The following is a 22586-nucleotide window of genomic DNA, read 5'->3' on the forward strand; positions in this document are numbered from 1 at the left end:
GTCACTGAAAATGACAAACGTCAAAATTCATAGTAAACCAGGTATCAAAGACATGCTGTATTGTTTATCCTTGTTTAACTTATTGTGATTTCTATGGACAAGCGGCTTAATATTGCGATACTAGTTTCTGTGAGTAAAAAAGAGACCTAGTATACAAATTAATTCGTTAATAATTTCATGCGTGTGCAAAGATACAATGACAGAACTATATTACTACATTATAAATATATTATATGACAGATCTGACAGTACAGGACGGAAAATTATGCAAAAAACCAGAAGAAATAAAACAACTATATACTGTTTGTTTTTATTGCCAAAATATAATTTCAACCTCAACTTATAATATATCTGAACACTTTGTCCAAACAATGTGAAATTTTTCTACTACTTAAATTTATGTGATATTCAGAGTTTTGTCTTTTATAGGTCCAAAATTAAATTCGCACTGTTTGTACAACCGTTTTTTATTTGTTTAAAGTACCTTTAGTACAAGGTATAATAAATAAATCATTTATACAGTCTTTTATTAAAAAATACATTTTAAAAAGTAAAACAAAAACTAAATATTTTTCGACGGACAAACTTTACATTAAACAAAACATATTGCAAGAAATTTGCAAAAACAAATTCAAACATTAAATTTTAAACGCAACAACAATATTGCTATATATTATTTGCGTATAAGTACAATAACAACATTTACTTAAATATGGGGTTATGATTTTTGGGGGTTTCAGATTTGGCACTTTTGACTGGGACATTTCATGTACATAAAACTGGGTTTTATAGATAGGTAATAATAAAATTTTTCAGACAAAACGTCTAAAAAATGTTCCCACAGGTAAAGTATTCGGAAAAATATACTTGATCAAACACAAATTTGTGTTAAAAATGGTAAGGAATAACTTGTTAACTATAATATTACTATGACGTCATTTTTTGACGTTAAACTACATTATTAATAATTCATAACCTCAAAAAATGACAGTTTTGACAATTGCAGTTTTAAATGCAACGCTGTTTTAGTTTTTTTTTTGACTGGGACATTTTATGTAAATAAAACTGGGTTTTATAGTTAATAATAAAAATTTTCAAACAAAACAGCTAAAAAATATTCCCACAGGTAAAGTATTCGTAAAATTATACTTGAATAAACACAAATATGTGTTAAGCGGTAAGTATGTACTTACTTACTTAAGCCGTCCTCTTGTACCTTACGGTGTCGAGGGCGGTAAGTATGTATAGCTTGCTAACTATAACATTACGATGGCGTCATTTTTTGACATTGAAGTACATTATTAATTATTCATAACCTCAAGAAATTACACTGATGACAATTTCAGTTTTAAATGCAGCGCAGTTTTAATTTCCTTTTTTGGTGCATGTTAAAAGCAATTAACAATGGTCTAGATGAGAAAAAGTAGAACGTAAATTTAAACTTCCACTTATTTGTTCTCGCTCTAATTTAATTAACTGGTTGTAAATATAGAACATTTTTAACAGCCACAGTGATCTATGGAGAAACAGTTAGAGAATAGTAAGACTCTAACATCAGTGAAACAAGCAGTTTTTTGAAGATAAGGGTAATTTTTGCAATATATAATGACAAAAGGAACTTATTGCAGCGATCACATCGTAATATGTTTATAACAAATGTATATAATTTGATTTTTGTTCATGTATTAACATTAATATGTCCAAAAACCAAATTTAGCCAAATTTCCGAATTTAAATACAATATAAAACACATTATACACTATGTGTAATATTACATTGAAGTACAGACTGCCAACAATACAATAATATTCATGAAGGAACTTTTCAACAGGACGTAAACTAGTGTGTAATAAATTTTACTTCGATAAATATATTCATCTCTTTGGACGACACTGTACAGAAGTATAGAGGTCTCTACTCACAAGAACTGATCATAATTAGATCATATTTGGTCTAAAAAGATCATCATAAATAAACCTTACACATTTATTACACTACAACAATGTAACAAAATTTGAGTTTAAGGAAACAAAGAGGTTATGTGAGGTTATAGGAGCGTTTGACTAACGATTTTTGGTACTGCTGCTTTTGTTGAACCAGATCTAGTGAGTGTAGACCACCAATATAACAAACAAACATAAAATATACCGAACCAACACAAATAATACCTTTTATGGAATGAACAGTTGCAGATAAAAGCTATAAACAAAACAAATTTAATAATAATAGACTCTAAATGCTGTCTTCCTAACCCCCATCAAAAGTTATGTATATCTTAGCTTTAAGACACACGGATTTACATTATGTTGTATATATTTTAAGCAAAATAATTATAAAAATATTTTTGGTATACGATTTTGAACAGAAGTTAGGATATATTTGGAAAATCACTGGTAAAATTTGAAAACCTAACGTTTTGCTGTCAACAAATTTGGATTTAGTTTGGTTTAAACGAAATTAAAGCAACTTCACCGGAATATAAGTTTTAACAGGTACTAAGTAAAAAGTATTTACCTGATGTTCAGGTACATTGAAATTATTTCAAGTACTGTAAATACTACTTCAAAATATATTAGACATCATTTCATATGAATTTCAATACGAAAATAAAATTTTAAGTAAATTTCAATTTAAAAATGTGAAATTTAATCCAATGAACAAAATAGGCAACCCGTAACACGGTACGCTATATAGGGGTTACCTATCAAGTTAGTAGAATTGATATTTGGGGCAACGCATAATACACTGTAGGTGTATTACGTGTTGCCTACTTACGATTGAATTCTGAATTGATGACCATAACTTGATTTTATCTACTTATCAACTGGTCTATTTTTGCGGATAATACCCGAAATTTTGACGTAGTTGTTCTAAAAACATAAACGTCAATATCGTTTGAGGTGCTAGTCTGACGAAAGCCGGAATGTAGCCTTTGAAGAAGCCTGCCGGTCCCAATTTGGCAGTGTACAGTATTAAATCGCCTAAAGATTTGAATTCACCAGGTTTGGCGTTCATGGATCTTGTTTTTAAGACGTCAAGGGGTTGAGTTAGAGTAGTAGCGATAGCGCCCTAGAACACAAAATCCCTTTTATTATACTGTAAGCGTAAGTATACAGTAACCGCCACACAAGTAGACACATGGGCACAATTGAGCTAATACAGTCCTGGAGCTGGGCTACACCTGGCGCTAAATGTCATGGAATAACCCAGAAATGTCTAAGTCATAAAGTATTATAATATTGTTGGTGTTTCAGTAAAGTTATTTTAAAGCAGATTAACAATACTAATGTAATTTCATTATTAGCGTCAATTATTGTTGTTCTGAAGCTATTTTCTTGTGGCATTTTTGCAATTAGCTAGTTTTGATGGGAAATAAGCCACAATTTTACTAAAAAAATGATTTTATTAACGTTTCGACGCCCAAATCGGGTGTCGTTGTCAAAATACAAAAAATGGCGTCGAACCGTTAATAAAATCATTTTTTTAGTAAAATTGTGGCTTATTTCCCATCAAAACTAGTTAATAGCTTCAATTATTATTATGATTAGGTATTATTCGATAAATTAATAAATGAAAGATAGTTTCTGTCCTTGTGGGATCGGTACTCACCGGAGGGACCGCAGACGTTCGGAAACAATTAGCGTCTCTTTGCAAAGACAATGACGTCGACTTTGCAAAATAACAAGACACTTACTCAACACACACACTACACATTACTCCCCTGACTTAGTGATAAGTTATACAATTACGTGGCTAAAGGTTCTAGTTCTAAACCAAAGCCAGAATCAGAGAAAAAAAAAGGTATTATTCGTCCGCTACAACCTTTTCCATGCGTCACGATTCATTTTCAAACAAATTAAGTCAAAACATAAAGTGAAACCTATACGCCGATGTGTGTAGTATATAGTATACAGTATACAAAATGTATATACACATCGACGTTCGTTTCACTTTATGTTTTGACTTAATTTGTTTGAAAATGAATCGTGACGCATGGGAAAAGTTATAGCGGACGAACAATATACCTACATTATTATCAATGATCCTGACACTCACATGACATGACAGACATGATATTCACATGTGATAACGGGCCGGATTAGCTCATAAGCCTAGCAAATAGGTATCCGTGTCTACTAGCGTGGAACTTACTGTATATTTTTATACTAATCTAGGCCTAATTGATTTAGTTTAGGATTAACTGATGAAGTATAGACTTACCGCGCTAAGGCTAGACAAGAAATGAGTCAGCGAATTGTCAGAGAAGTATGGAGTCATCAACAATGTCTTTTTGATTTGATCATAAAATGACAGTTGACCTATCGTCATAAATACTGCTCTAGATGTGGCCATGGAACAGCCAGAAAATAGTTTTCTGGCTCCTTCTTCCCTGTATACCCGTATTAGTCCATCAATAGCATGTTTATAGCTGAAACAGAAAGTACGTTATTAGGTATACAGGGTGTCCCTAAAAGATTGGTCATACCACAGATTCTGGGGTCAAAAATAGGTTGATTGTACCTCACTGACGTATATACTATAGTGCACACAAAAAAAGTTACAGCCCTTTGAAGTTACAAAATGAAAATCGATTTTTTTTCATATATCGAAAACTCTTAGCGATTTTTTATTGAAAATGGACATTTGGAATTTTTATGGCAGCAACATCTTAAAAAAAATTAAAGTGAAATTTGTGCACCCCATAAAAATTTTATGGGGTTTTTGTTCCCTTAAACCCCCCCCCCCAAACTTTTGTGTACGTTCCAATTAAATTATTATTGTGGCACCATTAGTTAAACACAATGTTTTTAAAACTTTTTTGCCTCTTAGTAATTTTTTGATAAGCCAGAGTTTATCGAGATATTTTGAATATTTGTCGAATCCACCACATATTTGTACATATATGGTTAAGTATGATTATAGACACCTGTTAATAACCTGAAAATTTATTTATAACTTACATTTTTAGGTATATTTTGAAAAAGAAGCCACCTCTCGATAAAAAGTGACTTATCAAAAAAAGACTAAGAAGCAAAAAGTTTTAAAACACTGTGTTTAACTAATGGTACCACAATAATAGTTTAATTGGAACGTACACAAACATTTGGGGGGTTTAAAGGAACAAAACCCCCATAAAATTTTTATGTAAATATATTAAAAAAAAATACGTATCTCGATAAAAACTGATTTATCGAAAAAATACTAAGAGGCAAAAAAGTTTTAAAAACGTTGTGTCTAACTAATGGTACCACAATAATGAATTAATTGGAAGCTACACAAAAGTTTAGGGGGGTTTTAGGGAACAAAACCCCCATAATATTTTATGGGGTGGACAAATTTTACTATAATTTTGTTTTAACATGTTTCTGCCATAAGAATGATACATGTCCATTTTCAATAAAAAAATATCTAATAGTTTTCGATATATTGAAACAATCTATTTTCATTTTATAACTTCAAATGGCTGTAACTTTTTTATGAGCACATTTGTACTAAGGTAAGTTAGGTTCAATCGAACTATTTTTGACCCCAGAATGTGTGGTATAATTTATGACCAATCTTTTCGGGACACCCTGTATAATTCTATATGATTTAATTTAAAAGTCCACACCTAAAGTTCTTTGACTGATACTAAATAAAACATCTTCTTCTTCTTCTTCTTCTTCTTCTTCTTCTTCTAGTGTTGACTCCACTAATGAAGTTGGCTTATAACCATTGCAAATTCGTCTCATTCTTCTGCTTTTCTTAAAAGCGTCTGTGTTGTTATTTTTGAGGGTTAATATTTAAGTAAAATGCCATTTATTTAGGTGTCTTGTTTGTGGTCGCAGAAGTTCGAAGACCGCAACATTACCACTTTTCAGGTAAGTCATTTTTAAAACGTATACCTATTGTTTCATAAATATTAGGTTATTTGTTGACAGCCACTGAAGCGTTTTCTTCTTCTTCTGCCTTAAATAATCCAACTTTTGACATAGTCCTCCCCCAATTCAATACAGTGTTTTCTATTATGCTCCACTGAAGGCTTTTAGTTTAATTAAAAAGTAAATTATTGTACGTTATACTGTATACTTAACAATTTCAATTAAATATTTTGTTTTTTTTTTCAGTAAAATAATGTAAATATAAGTTTTCCAACTAGTTTTTTCATAGATTTCCTTTTGACAACAAATAATAAACTCATTATAAGATAAACAGAAATAAACTAAGTTCTCAATCGAGCAGTACAGAAAATTGACAACAGATGGAAATCTCTTTGGTTACTACCTCCGCGGCTTTCAAAAATTATAAGACATACGGGTGCCGAGACGAACAGTAAGATGAGGGAATTTCAAATAATTCACATCCCATCTGCTCAGCGTGGTAAAGTTCCAACAAGAAGATTTTCCAAGTACTCCAAAAAGAGTAAATAAATTAAAAATGTATAAACATTTTCACAATATGGAGAACGATATTTATTGTTGGTTTCTGTACTGCTAAATTGAGAACTTAGCTTGTTTTTAGCAGATGTCGCTAGATATCCGTGACATTTCTTTCGTTGCAATCCGAGACGGCACTCGTGGAGCTATCTGGTTTGGTCGGAGAGAAGAGGATATGGGATTACTGATGAGGGGGAAAAGACTTCCGAAACCGGTATAGACTCTTCCTGCACTCCGATTGAACCAGAATATGGTACTGGCTGCATTTTCGGGTTACAACGAAACTGAAAATGTTTATACATTTTTAAACAGGAATAATTAAAATAATCGAAAACATCTGTCAGAACAAGACAATAAAGGTAAAAGTAAAAGATGAACAAATTGACTCAATTGAAGCTGGCAATGGGATAAGACAGGGGGATTCCCTGAATCATTTATTGTTCAACCTGATCATGGATAAAATAATAAAAAAAATAAGAACTAAAAAAGGATACCCAATGGGAGAAAAACACCTTAAAATAATCTGCTATGCAGACGATGCGATACTAATCTCTTAAAGTCAAGATGATTTACAACGTAAGCTGCACAAATTTAATATGATTGCCAGAAAATTTAACGTGTTAATTTCCCCAAAATAGACAAAAATGCACGATTATATCAGCAAATCCAAGTCCATGTAAATTAGAGCTGGAGGGTAAGATAATAGAACAAGTGGTGGTTTAAATGTCTAGGCATCACATTATCTAGCTGCGTAAAGCTCGAAACAGAAGTGGAAGATCAATGAATAGAGCAAACAGAGCCGCAAGTTGCCTAAATGACACAATATGGAGAAATATAAACATCAGAAAAGAAATGAAAGGCAGAATTTACAAAACAGTTATCAGACCAATAATGTCAAATGCCTGTGAAACACGACCTGACATATATATTATTTCCTGTTACTCCGTAAATGAGCATAGGGCATCCAGAAGCTTCTCCATTGGACTCTGTCTCTGGCCATAGCTGCTACCTCTCCCCAGCTCTTTCTCATACCTTGTAGTAAGCTTCAATTGTTCTTCTCCAGGTCGTTGCGGGTCGTCTTTGCTTTCTTCGTCCTGCTACTGTCCATTTTAGAGCTTTCTTTGTTGTATCTGCGTTGTCCTTCCTCAGGGTGTGTCCCAGCCAATTCCATCTTTTTCTTTTAATTGCAATTTCAATTGGCTCTTGTTTGGTTTTCTTCCAGAGTTTTTGATTTATAATGATGTTGGGCCAATATATTTTCAAAATTTTTCGGAGGCACCTGTTTACAAATACTTGGAGTTTTTTGACAGTTCCGTCTGTTGTTGCCCAGGTCTCGCATCCATACAGTAATACTGTTTTAACATTACTATTAAATAGTCTTATTTTGGTGTTTTGACTAATTTGTGTTGACCTCCATATGTTTGAGAGTGTTCCAAATGCTTGTTGTGCTTTTCTAAGTCGATGTTTAATGTCCGCCTCGATTCCACCATGTACGCCAACTATACTTCCTAGGTAGCAAAATTCTTGTACCTGTTTTACTTCTTCTTGATTGATATATAATTTTTCCTGTCTGAATTGACCTATTCTCATCTCAACTGTCTTATTGACATTATTCGGAGACCAATTTCTGCCGCCTCTTTCTCCAGTTTACTTAGCATGTTCTTCATATCATCTGGTCCAGGCATATATCATCTGCATATTCCATATCGGCCAGTTTCTTACCATCTAAGTAGTTTCAAGGGATTCCGTTTTTTCTGTCTATGGTTTTTTGTAAAATGTAGTTGAGACATATGTTGAAGGGTAGTGGTGAGAGTATACAGCCTTGCTTTACCCCCTTCTCTATTTCTATTTTGTCCGTCATTTGACCCTTATGTTATAACTGGAATGTTGTTCGGTTATACATCATTTGTATTATTCTAATGATCTTAGGTGGAATTTTCGCGTGGCTTAAAATATTCCAAAGAGCTTTGTGTTTTATGCTATCAAACGCTTTGACAAAGTCTACAAACGTCATTATCAGTGCTGTTTTCTTTTCTTTAATTTCTTTTATGACGTGATGTAGCAATCTGGTCAATACAGAATCTTCCCCTTCTAAAACCAGCTTGTTCATTGCGAAGATTTTTATCGATTTCGACGTTAATTCTTTGATGTACAATATAGGCTAGTATTTTATTTATAGAACATAACCTGTCCAGTCCTCGCATAGCTGCGCGTCACCTTTTTTTGGGAGATTTATTATGATTTCATTATTCCACTCTGTAGGTACATGTTCTTCATTACATATCTCTGTCAGCAATGGTGCCAGTAACTCCACTGTTCCCTGAATGTCAGCTTTCCACAATTCGGATTGTCAATCCTCGCTGCTTTGTTATTCCTCAGGTGGCGGATTGCTTTACATAATTCTTTCTTCGTTGGGATCTCTGCATTTATTTTTAAACAGTTTCCAACTGGTCCTGCTGCATGGTCTTCTTGCGCAAATGGTTCGTTTTCTTGCTCTGCTATGAGTTGTTTGTAATACTCTTGCCATCTATGGGTCTGTTCATCTGTCGTTGTGAGAAGTTGCCCTCTTTTGTCTTTTAGTGGTTTGTTATTGTTTGTGTTCCTGTTTGCCAAACGCTTGGTGTTTCTATATAATTCTCTTTGGTTATTTGTTGCTGCTGCTTCTTCTGCTGCTCGAGCCATTCCCTCTGCCCATTTTCTCTTGTCTCCTCTAGCACTCTTTTTTACCTGTTTATTTGCAGCTTCATATTCTTGGGCTATTTTAATTTTGTCGTCACTTCTTTGTGCTCTATTTAATGTGGCTTTGAGGTCCTTTCTTTTTCTAATAAGTTGCCAGGTATTTTCACTTATCCACTCTTTCCGTTCTTCTTCTTGATATCCTAAGACTTCCTGCGCATTTTGATGTACGGCCAGTTTAATCGATTCCCATTTCTCTTCTACACTTATCTGCATGTTGTTTATGGTTTCTGCATTTTATTCTATTACTCGGTAGTAAGGACGGCGTGAGACGGTTCCCAATAGGAGGACGATCAGTTGTAAGACCACGAAAACGATGAAACGACAATAACTTACTGGAGGCACATTGACCAGACAGGTCATTTCTATACAAAAAGAAGAAGAATAAGAAGAAAAATAAGCAAGCACGCTATTGATACCATATCAATATTACAAAGATACATGAAAAATATTCACTTGTCACTTACTTTCTTCTCTTTTCTGGAGGTAATTTGATGTCATTTTGCATCCTGACGTTTACCATATCACCAGGAGTACCAACTACACCGCCACAACCACCTGCAATTGCTGCGATAGCAACTTTTGCAGCAAAAGTATCGCTTTCAGTATTTTGTTTGGCTACTTCATATATTCCGAATCTTGTAGTGGAGTAAGTCAATTGTCGAAGAAGTGAGGCAGATATTCCGTTATACAAGGCCGCAATACCTGAAATAATACCCAAAACTATATATGTAATAAGAAAAAACAGTCCACGAAATGTGCATAAGCGAATGGTGGTATCTGTATCTAAACTAAATCTTACACTGTTTTTCTTTACCTTCGTTATCTGGGAACCCGGGTAAATGAAAACAATGACCAAGGTAGAGAAATCAGGACACGCATTGAAATTGCAAGACAAGCATGTATAAAGATAAGAAAAAAAATGTTTGTTAATGGAGACCGTCGTCTGGAGCCGAGGATAAGAGCCTTAAGTCGTGTTCTCACTATCAAATAATTTGATCAAACAGTTTGAGCAAACTCCGAAAGTACGTCAAAGTGACGTCACAATTGCAGTTTGTTGAAATTCTAAAAATCTGTGTTCTCACTATCAGTCTAGTTTGATCAAATTTTTGTATTGAGTTTTCTATCTTGTTTGTACTTTATTTAAAATTAAAATTTTTCATTATTATCGACAATGAAAACTCAGGATGTGACGTCACTAACTGTCACTTTCAGTTTGCTTAAACCAGTTTGATCAAATTATTTGATAGTGAGGATACGACTTTAAGATGCTAAGTGTTCTCGACTTTGTTCTATGGAACGGAAAGCTGGATATTAAAAGTAGATAATATAAAGAAGTTGTAAGCATTTGAGATGTGGTGCTGTAGAAGGATGTTGAAAATACCATGGATCCAACGAGTTGCAAATTAAGAAGTGTTCAGAAGGCTACAAAAGAATTGCGATGTAATAAAGAACGTCAAAATAGGAAAGCTGGAATATTTAGGCCACTACCAGAGGTACGAAATATGAGACATTAAGGATCATCATCATCATCGATGGTGCTACAGCCCTATGAAAGAGCCTCGACCTTCCCAAGTCTATTACGCCAGTCAGTCCTATCCATTGCCAACCGTTGCGTTTGCTGCGCCTATTTTTCTCCCATCCTCATCTACACCATCCTTCCATCTAAGTTTTGGTCTACCCCTATTTCTACTTCCCACAGGTTGTGGTATAACGATTCTTCTAGGAGGGTTGTTATGCTGTGATCTTGCTAGATGTCTTGCCGATCTTCGTCTTCCTATTCTTATAAAAGATACTACGTCTTGACCACCAAATATATGTTTATATCTGTGGTATACCTCGTAGTTGTACCTCCTCCTCCAAATACCATTTTCACAGATGCCACCGAAAATTCCTCTCAGAATACTTCGTTCAAATATAAGCAGAAGGTTTTCATCTGCCTTGGAGATGGTCCACGTCTCCGATCCATATGTCAACACTGGTTGTATAAGGGTTTTTTATACGGATATTTTTGTTTTTTAGCTTGTTTCTGCTTCTCATATGTCTACTCAGTCCAAAATACCATTTGTTCGCTAGGATTATCCTTCGCTTGATTTCTTCCGTCATGAAGAAGGCTCCGTCCATAATGCTCATAATGCAAGGTAAAATTAAGGGTAAAAGATCCATAGGAAGACGAAGAATTTCCTGGCCGAGAAACCTAAGAGAGTGGTATGGTTGCAGCTCAGTAGATATTTTCAGAACAGCCTCCAATAAGGTACGGATAGCTGCGATGATTGCCAATCTCCGATAGGAGAAGTAACTACAAGAAGAACACTCACAAAACTGAGTACTAGGAATTAAATTCGTTGGAATTTTGCCTACAGTCGGAAAAATGAAAGAATACCCATGAACGAACATATAAAACACACTGTATTTTCCTGTCACCGTGTCACAAAAGAAATTGGCCAGCGCAAGTACATGTAATAATAATGATTACATGTACTTGCGCTGGCCAATTTTTTGTGTGACACGGTGACAGAAAAATACAGCGTGTTTTATATGTTCGTTCATGGGTATTCTTTCATTTTTCCTCCTGTAGATAGATTGACGTGTTGTGGAATGCAAGTTTTAGATTCCCCACGGGGGGCCGGCGTAGCCGAGTGGTAGTGTGCTAGGCTAGCGTGCCGGTGGTCCGGAGTTCAAATCCTACCGCCGGCAAGAACAACTAGACATTTTTAAAATGTTTATAGGCCCTAGGTCGACTCAGCCTGAATAAAAATGAGTACCTTGGGTAAAACCAGGGGTAATAATAGGCGGTTGAAGCGTAGCACTGGCCCTGTTACCTTCCTTGTATACCGTAGGCCCTAGATATAGCAGACTACCCTGCTATACTCCCAAAGCCACGTGAGCGGTATAAAACGGAAGACTGTTATTATAGATTCCCCACGTCTCTTCTTATCGTTCCGTTTCCTTTGATTATAGAAAGCTCGGCTGTTTGGATTTCGTTTGTTTATACAGTGCACTGGAATAAGTGTTAACCCCCCTTATTAACTTATTTATTTTTAGCACATAATCAAAACGCTCGGACAGGTCGATTTTTAAAATAATCATAGTATATTATAGCATCAATGTTTCGAGCTTTACGCGATCCCTCTTCAGGTGACGGGCATAACTTTGATTTTGTTTAAATAGGAAAGTACATCATGTGACACCTCATTTAAAAGCTTTTGAATTACTGATTCCAAAAATGTATAATACTTTAGTCCTTTTCGAGAGCGTAGGCCCAAAATTTCGGTCGAATTATTTTTAAATGCATTTATTTTTTTCGAATCCGTAGAAAACTAATACGTATTTTTGAAAAATGTAAACGCAGAATGAAATATCACAGTATTATCGAGGATCTAAAGTCCCTGACAGGATGGCAACGTGGCATTAGATAGAAAACAAAGTGTTTTAATTTTCGCCTGCATTTTACCCGATTTTCGCGTGGTGCAGCGAACATTGAATGCTGAGTGAGTGAAAAAGGTAAGGTATAAACTGTGCCCTACCTAATGCAAGAATAATATAAGTAAAAACGGTAAAAAATAGTATAAAATACTAAACGGACAATAAAAGTGAGGTTAACAGCTAACAGATAAGCTTATAAACACTGGCGAACGCTGGTCAAATTTCAAGCGGTGTTGCCGGATTTAAAAAAAATAGAAACACCTGCCGAAAAACAAAAGCAATTTTGGTGCGTGGATAATTGGGCATACCTCCTCGTGGTTGAAACGGGTGTGCCCAGTTAACGCTACGTACAAAATGGCTGAGAACGAGTATAGTGTGGACGAAAAGACAAGAAAAAGAGGAGATGAATCGGAAGATGAGGCAGACGATAGCAGAAGTAAAAAAGTACATCGGTCGCCTGGGAATGATAGGCAACTAGAAAAAATATTGGAGAGCCTAAATATTATCACAATGGAAATAAGGGAACTAAGAGAAGAGCAAAAAGAGTACAGAGCGGAAATGAAGGAACTCAGACAAGAAAATGAAAAGCTGAAACAGGAAAACAGAGAAACCCAACAAAAAGTGGAAGAATTGGAAAATAAAATAGACAGAATGGAAAAGGACAAAAGACGAAATAATATAATACTGCAGGGAGTAGATATGGATACCTACGATCAAAACATAACAAAAGATAACGTCCAAGATTTTTTATGCAATGCACTAAAAGTTGAGACAAAAATAAAAAGCGCAAGAAAAATTGGAAGTAAATCCTGCTTGATTGAGCTCGAAAATGCAACGGACAAAGAAGAAATTATGAAAAATAAAGGCAAATTGAGAGACATAAAGGGAAAAGAAATATATATTAATGACGACATGGACAAAAATGAACGGATGATACAGGGTAAAATCAGAACGAAGGCAAAAGAGGCTAAATTGGAAGGAAAAAACGTCAAGGTAGGATTTCAAAAAATAAAAATAAATGAGGAGGTATGGACATGGAATAAACATCAGCAACAACTCTTAAAAATAGAAAACCAAAACAGAAACCAAAAAAACTAAACGACGTAAATGAAACGGTAGCAACAACGGCAATGGACAAGGAGACGATTGGGATTAAAAACAAGAAAATGAAAACTAATTTGGGAACATGGAACGTAAGAGGCACTTATGAAACGGGAAAACTTAAAGAATTAATTAGAGAAACAAAAAGATATGAAATAGATATATTAGCTTTACAAGAAACAAAACAATTAGACACAGAAATAGTAGAAATAGATGATATAGTATTTTTTAAAAGTGGGGGGAATAACAGATTGCTAGGAACAGGCTTTATCATACAGAAAAGATGGAAAACCAGAGTGATGAATTTCAAGCCGATATCAGATAGAATGTGCACAATCAGGTTAAAAGGGAATCAACGAAACATAAGCATAATAAATGTACATGCACCAATAGAAGACGCCACCGAAGAAGACAAAGATGCATACTATGAGCAACTAGAGAGAGAATATGACAGATTACCAGCATTTGATATCAAAATAGTAATGGGAGACTGCAATGCTAAAGTGGGAAAAGAGGATATATATGAAAATATAACAGGAAAATACAGTAAACACGATGTATCAAATGATAATGGTCAACGAATTATAGGTTTTGCCACAGAAAGACAAATGGTAATAAAAAGCACATACCAACGCAGAAAAGATATACATAAAGGAACGTGGATTTCCCCTGACAAAAGGACAATAAATCAAATAGACCACATATTAATAGAGAAGAAGCACGCCCATAATATAATAAATATAAAAAGTATGAGATGAGCGGAATGTGACTCAGATCACTTTTTGGTAAGAGCAGCCTATAGAATAAATGCTAATATAAAGAAAGACAATCAAAGGGACAAAGAAATCAAAAAACAATTCAACACAGCAATACTAAAAGATAATATGACACAGAAGAAGTACGAACAACAAATAACCAGCAGACTAAACGAAGAACCAGAAACACCAGACCCGGAAGAAAAGTGGGAAAGCATAAAAGAAGCAGTTTTAAACACCAGTAAAGAAATATTAATTAAAGGTAATAGAAAACAAAAAGCAAAAGAATGGTATGATGAGGAATGTCAAAAAATAGCAGAAGAAATTAGAAAAATAAGAATAAAAAACTTAAGAAATAATAGTGACATTAGCACACAAGAATATAGAGAATTGAAGAGAATTATGAAGAGAACATGCAGAAATAAAAAAAGAAAATACAACGAAGAAAAACTCAAAGTGATAGAGGAAAAATTCCAAAAAAAGGAAATAAGATCCTTTTACCAGGAAACAAGAAAAATGGAAAGGGTATATCAGAAACATAACCCATATATGAAAAATGAGGAAGGAATATTAATAAATGAACCCGGGGAAATAATGAGAAATTGGCAAACTTATTTTACACAACTTTTAAACAAAAACGAAGAAGAAAGGGGAACAATCCAGGAAATTGAAGATGACCATATAGTAATAGAAACACCTACGAGGGAAGAAATAGAAAATGAAATAAGAGGGCTAAAAAACAATAAAAGCCCAGGAATAACGGAAATATCGGCGGAAATGATAAAGGCAGGAGGAAAAAGACTACACAAGGAGATACATAGCCTGATAAAAAGTATATGGGAAACAGAAAGAATGCCAGGAGAATGGACCAGGGCAAGGATATACCCCATACATAAAAAAGGTGATAAAATGAGATGTGAAAATTATAGAGGTATCGCGTTGCTAGAAGTCGTGTACAAAATATTGACAAACATCTTAAGAAAAAAGCTGAATCAATACACGGAAAAGATATTGGGCGAATATCAGGCAGGATTCAGAAGTAATAGGTCGACGACAGACCAAATATTTGCGTTAAAAGAAATCCAAACTACGTGCTACGAACATAAAATAGCAGTATACGTCCTGTTCGTTGACTTTAAACAGGCCTATGATACGGTAAAGCGGCAACAGATGTACGCACTAATGAAAGAAATGGGCATACCAAGTAAAATCGTCAGGATGGTAAAGATGACTATGGATAACTCCACAAACGAAATAGCATGGAAGGGACATAAATCAAATAATTTTGAAACAAAGGAAGGATTAAGACAAGGAGACCCACTATCAACGACTCTTTTTAATGTAATACTGGAAGGAATAATCAGGAAAAGTAAAATAAGCACACAGGAAACGATTTTTAAAAATGGCCACCAATGTATTGCATTCGCAGATGATCTAACATTATTATCGACAAGTAAGAAAGAGCTAACAAAATTAATGAGCAATATAATAAAACAAGCCAAACCTTTTGGTCTTCTCATAAATAAGGAAAAGACAAAATACATGATAATGGGAGAAACAGATAAAGAAAATGAAGACAATTTCACATTGGAGATAGAAGGAGAAAATGTATGCGCATTTAAAAGAGTTTCAGAATTTACATACCTGGGTGTAAAAGTAGATGAAAAGGGACATGGGGAAGGGGAAATAAAAGCAAGAATAGCAAAAGCAAACAAAAAGTATGGAGCATTGCGTCCATTAATGAAATCCAAAGATGTGTCAAGAAAAACAAAAATAAGAATCTACAAAACAGTTATCAGACCTACAGCTACATATGCATGTGAAACATGGGTGCTTAAAAAATCAGAAATAGACCTTTTAGAAAGATGGGAGAGGAAAATACAACGAGCAATATATGGAGGCGTGAAAATAGACGGTCAATGGAGAAGAAGAAATAATAAGGAACTTGAAGAACTATATAATGAACCAAAAATAACGACGGCAATCAAAGCACAGAGAATCCGATACTTAGGACACATAGAAAGAATGGGAAAGGCGAGAATGCCAAAAATGGTTCTATTACGTAAGCCAATACAAAAAAGAAGAATAGGAAGACCAAGAAGGAGATGGAAGGACAGCGTATATGAAGACTTAAAACAAAGTAATATTGTAAACTGGAAAGAAAAAGCTTTGGACAGAAAACAATGGAAGGAAGTGGTGAAGAAATGTATGGAAAGACTATAATGTTAAGTGTAGTATTAAGTGTTTTATACAAACAAATGTAATATTGTATATATTATAGTAGTATAGGATATAGCATTATATATAAATATGTAATAGTAATTGTAAGGAAAAATTAAATCTTTCAGCCCTAGGCCTTCACGGCCTGTTGAGCTTAATAAATAAATAATAAAGTCCCTGACAACTTCTACAATGATTATTTTAATAAGTCAGGTGTGGAAAAAATAAAAAATTTAGTCAGATTTTTAATTTCAAATGTATTATTTAAAAGAAACTTTTTGTTTATTCAAGGGTCTTTCAGCCCTCGGTAATAATGTAATCTTTCATTCTGCGTTTAAAGTTTTTTAAAATACTAATTAGTTTTCTCAGGATTCGAAAAACATAAATGCATTTAAAATGAATTCGACCGAAATTTTGCGCTTACGCTCTCAAAAAAGATTAACGTATTTTACATTTTTCTAATCAGTATTTCAAAAGATTTTAAATGAGGTGTCACATGATGTACTGTCCCATTTAAAAAAATCAAAGTTATGCCTGTCACCTGAAGAGGGATGGCGTAAGTTCGAAACATTGATGCTATAATATACTATGATTATTTTAAAAATCGACCTATCCGAGTGTTTTGCTTATGTGCTAAAAATAAATAAGTTAATAAGGGGGGTAACACTTATTCCAGCGCACTGTATAATAAGAGTTTATATTAAAAATTATTACAATGTAGGTGTCTTTCACTATATTTACTAAAACCAAAGCTCTTAGCTAAAATGAATGCTTCTTACCTTGTTTTTTGACGATATTTATCGTCAGACCAACTATGGAAAGTTTGCCCTCTTGTTGTGTTTGTAAATGCACTTTTATAAGATCTAGAGGATGAGTACAGCAAGCTGCTCCTGCTGAAGCCAAACCTCCGAAGTACCATCTGGCCAATTTGTTTTCTTTCTCTGTCATCTTAGTAAGGATTTATAAAGTTTTTTCTGCTATTGCCTAAACGAAAAGAATAAAAAATGAAAATATATCTACATGTGATTTTCTCGCTATGAAGTAATGAACACGCAGATAAAAATTATACGGAACCGGCAGTATACAGTGATGAGCGCACTAATAACCGGCAAAATAACGTAAAATATTGAAAACATATTAAGTTGTAAGATAAAAAGAGGTGAAACTAGTAAAGGTGGGAAATTTATAAATTGACATTATATTGATTGTTTCCCACCTTCAAACCTATCGGACGAGTTTGGAAACTACCACTGTGGCAGTGACAGTTTTAGTTGACATACTCGTCTGATACGTCTAAAGGTGGGAAACAATCAATATAATGTCAATTTAGAGGTTTCTATCGCTAAATTTCCCACCCCTACTAATTTCATCTCTTTTTATCTCACAACTTAAGGTGTTTTCCATCTTTTGCGTTATTTTGCCGGGTGATCGTAAATTGGGTCCCGGCAGGTAGCAGATTAAATTAAAAACTTTCTACCCTTTTGTCAATGAGTAAATTCGGTCCCAACCATCTTAATTGCTAAGGGTTTTACAATACTTGGCTGCTTAATCAATTTCGTAGAAAGAAGTAATTGGGATTATTACGGCTGGAAATTCCCGACATTTTTGTCTTCCATAAATATGCAACATTTCCTATTTTAATTCATTTCTAATAAATTCGAATTTACCTAATCAGCGTTTTGGGTGTGTGTTGTTTATCATTTATCACTTATCATTAATAAACTAGTCCCAGCCGATAGCCGATTCAGATTGAAACGTACCTATGTAAAAATACAGAGTGTACATTTAGCCTAATAAAATAAAAAAAGTCAAAATGTAAATTCGTACAGGTTAAAACAAATTTTATATCAAAGTTCAGGTGGGTACAAAAGATATTTTCAAGAAAGTATCCAAATCATACAAGGGGATCATTGTTTAAATAATTAAAAAGGGGTCATTTTTGCAAAAAAATACCTTTTTAAATGCTGAGGTAATTCACTTATTAATGAAGGTCTATGGGATTTTTCTGCAAAAGTTGAAAGGTAAATCTTTCACATAAGACTTACTAAATTAAATTTGACCCCCTATTTATTTAAATAATTGTATATAAATCTTTAAAAACAAATTTGCAAAAAATTATTTTTAGCGTTTTAAATAAGCACTAATTCCCAATGAGAGATGGTTTAAACAAGAATCAAATAGGCTATTTATAAAAACAATAAACAGAATGAGGTCAAATCACGCACTAACCCCAGCATACAAACACAGCATAGGTATCAGTGATAACCCATATTGCGCCTGTGGTGGAATGGGAGATCTACAGCACCTCATATTGGAGTGTGGACTGTACAGACAAAATATTAAAGTAATGTATGAAAAGTTAATTGATCTAAATTGTCCTTTACCTGTCAATTTAAACGAAATTCTTTTTCCAAAAACTAAGCAGACGTTACAATGTCTTTACGAATATGTAACGTCCTGTAAATTTAAATTTTAAATAGGCTTAGATAATAAAATTATAAAATTGTAAAAATATCACACAAAATTGAAAAATGTATCCATTAATATAGTATAACACTCTGTAAATTTAGATAATAAGTAGGCTTAGATATTAACTTAAAATTGTTATTGTAATACCATACAAAAAAACACAAATAGTCTGGCTAATTGGCTCCGTCAAAGCCATTAATAAAAAAAAAGCACTATAAAATATCTTATTTTACAGATTAAGTTGCGCTATGCTACCAGTATTAAGCAAAAAAAAATTGGTCGAAAAATATTTAATATTTTTTGATATATTGAATTTGTTTATTAAATGTTACTATATTTTCAATTGCAAAAACGCGGTTGTTGCCAAGGAAATATTCACCTGCTTAAGATCTCATTATTTTTATTTTTATGTATATTTTCGATAAATGTATTGATAAATTCAAATTTCAATTAAACTCCCCCCTAAAATGGCATTTGAAAATTATTCAAATTTGTTTATAATTTGTTTTTTTAATAACGTCGCGGGGATTAAGTATATTGAAATGCCGTTTCGATAATTGGATTCCTCGGAATTTTTTACTAATTAACAAAATTTTTTGTCTTTTTTCTTCTTCTTTTTTTTTTCTTGGAGTTATATTACTACGGGCCCTTTTAGGGTTAAATTTTATTAAGAATGTCGAATCTCTAAGTAGTAGATTCCAGACCTAAAAATATTAAGATTTAACTAAAATATCTTAAATAAAATGTGGCTACTTACTGAGTTACAGGGTTTTTTATTTAAAAATTTAAAAATTATTGTTACCAAGTACTTTAAAACTATTTGACGTATCCTTATCATACTTGGCAGAAAGTGTAGTTATTATACACCCTACTAAATTGTGATTAATAAATGTTTCTAGCTAGTGCCAGAGGCGTACGACAGGGGATAGTGAATGATTGACCCTTCCCAAATTCTACGCCACTGAGTGAATTACTATTTTAGCGAAATTTTTCGATTCTCCTTTAAGGAATACTTTGTATGTAAATAACTTTATTGGTATCGATAAAGTCATCAGTTCGAGAGATATTGGAAGTTTAAAATGAATGAATCAAAATAACTATGCCGTTTCATTTTTAACGTCCAATATCTCGAAAACTAATGACTTAATCGTTACCAGTAAAGAGTATATTATTTACATAGAAGGTATTGGAGAATCGAAAAATTTCGCTAAAATAGTAATTCCCTCAGTGGCGTAGAATTTGGGAAGGGTCAGCCATTAACTATTCCCTGTCGTACGCCTCTGGTAGTAGCTAGACACTTTTATTTATCACAATTTAGTAGACTGCATAGCACCCACACTTTCTGCAAAGTATGATAAGGATACGTCAAATAGTTTGAAAGTACTTCATCATCATCATCATCATCATTTGGCTCTACAACTCTATGTCAGTCTTGGCCGCGTTTACTATTTCCCTCCATTGTTGTCGGTCCTGAGCAGCTATTTCCCATTGCTGTACTCCCATTTTGCGTAGATCGCTGGCTACTGCGTCCTTCCATCTCTTTCTTGGGCGACCAACTGACCTTTTTCCATCGGGCCTTTCCCAGAATGTGGCGTTTAGAAGTCTTTCGTCACTTGATCTTAGTACGTGACCCGCCCATCGTATTCTGTTTGATTTAATGTAGCGTACTATGTTTTCATCTCCGTATATTGTCTGGAGTTCATCATTGTGTCTTCTTTTCCATTCTCCTGTTGTCTCTTCTCTGCAAGGCCCATAGATAGTCCGCAGTATCTTTCTTTCAAGTACCAGTAATTTTGTTGTTTCCCGCTGATTCAGAGTCCAGGTTTCGCTTCCATACGTTATTGTGGGACGAATTATTGTCTTATATACTCTTATTTTTGCTGGTCTTGAGAGTATTTTTGATTTAAGTAGGGTCCTTAACGAGTAATATGCCCTGTTTCCTGCAATAATCCTGGCTGTCACGTCCTTTTCATAGTTATTTTCAGATGTTATGATCGCTCCCAAGTACTTAAATTCTTTGACGACTTCAAAATTGTATTCATTAATTGTTACGTTTTGTCTAACCCTTGGTCTTGGGTTCTTCGTAACCACCATGTACTTGGTCTTGTCCTCGTTGACCTTAAGACCAACTTCCTTGGCTCCGTTCTCGAATAGGGTGAAAACTTCTTTGGCATCTCTGGTGGATTGTGCAATTGTGTCCACGTCATCCGCAAAGGCTAATAGTATTTTTGATCCTTGGGCGGCAAATCCGTTTGTCAGTTGTGGCTGAGCTTTCCTTACTGCATGTTCCAGTGCGAAGTTAAACAGCAGGGGGTCGAGAGGATCTCCTTGTCTAAGTCCGGTGTCAATGAGGAATTCCTCCGACGTGTTGCTGCCAACACTGATTCGTGCGGAAGCGTTCTCCGTGCTCACCTTTGCTAATCGTACCAGTTTTCCAGGTACTCCCATTTCTACCATAGTCTCCCACATTGCTTCTCTGCTAACAGAATCGTAAGCTTGCTTGAAATCCACGAAGATTTGGTGTACATCGCGGTTGAATTCCCAGTTTTTTTCCAACACCTGGCGTAGGACGAAGATCTGGTCTATAGTCGACCTTCCCGGTCTGAATCCGCTTTGGTAGTCGCCTATTATTTCCTCTGCGTATGGAGTTAATCTTCTAAATAGTATTATGGATATAATCTTGTATGTTGTATTAATTAACGATATTCCTCTATAGTTCCGACATATTTGTTTGTCTCCCTTTGAAAGTACTTGGTAAAAATAATTTTTAAATTTTTAAATAAAACACCCTGTAACTCAGTAAGTAGCCACATTTTATTTAAGTAATTTTAGACCAATCTTAATATTTTTAGGTCTAGAATCTACAACTTAGAGATTCGACATTATTAATGAAACTTAACCCTAAAAGGGCCCGTAGTAATATAACTCCAAGAAAAAAAAAGAAGAGGAAAAAAAGACAAAAATATTTCTTAATTAGTGAAAAATTCCCAGGAATCCAATTATCGAAACGGCATTTCAAAATATTTAATCCCCGCGACGTTATTAAAAAAACAATTTATAAACAAATTTGAATAACTTTCAAATGCCATTTTAGAGGGGGTTTAATTGAAATTTAAATTTATCAATACATTTATCGAAAATATACATAAAAATAAAAATAATAAGATTTAATACAGGAGAATATTTTTTTGGCAACAACCGCGTTTTTGAAATTGAAAATAGAGTAACATTTAATAAACAAATTCAATATCTCAAAAAATATTAAATATTTTTGGACCAATTTTTTTTTTCATTAATACTGATAACATAGCCCAATTTCTCCTGTAAAACAAGATATTTTATAGTGGTTATTTAAAACGCTAAAAATATTTTTTTGCAAATTTGTTTTTAAAGTTTTATGTATAATTATTTAAATAAATAGGGGGTCAAATTTATTTTAGTAAGCCTTCTGTGAAATATTTAC

General features: G+C 33.9%; 1 protein-coding gene across 2 annotated transcripts in view; it reads right to left on the minus strand.

Annotated features, from left to right (window-relative positions):
* Positions 1 to 298: 298 nt before the first annotated feature.
* Positions 299 to 22586, minus strand: part of LOC126888185 (mitochondrial dicarboxylate carrier) — a 54126-nt gene continuing 31838 nt past the window's right edge. For both annotated transcript variants that reach the window (XM_050656234.1, XM_050656233.1), the window contains exons 2-5: positions 17434 to 17638; positions 9620 to 9857; positions 4222 to 4429; positions 299 to 3069 (exon numbers count right to left, since the gene is read on the minus strand). In XM_050656234.1, coding sequence (XP_050512191.1) covers positions 2830 to 3069; positions 4222 to 4429; positions 9620 to 9857; positions 17434 to 17602 — 855 coding nt within the window. In that variant the 5' untranslated portion in view covers positions 17603 to 17638 and the 3' untranslated portion in view covers positions 299 to 2829. The remainder of the gene's footprint in view (positions 3070 to 4221; positions 4430 to 9619; positions 9858 to 17433; positions 17639 to 22586) is intronic.

This window comes from Diabrotica virgifera, chromosome 7, assembly GCF_917563875.1.
Source record: "Diabrotica virgifera virgifera chromosome 7, PGI_DIABVI_V3a".
Taxonomy (NCBI): Eukaryota; Metazoa; Arthropoda; class Insecta; order Coleoptera; family Chrysomelidae; genus Diabrotica; species Diabrotica virgifera.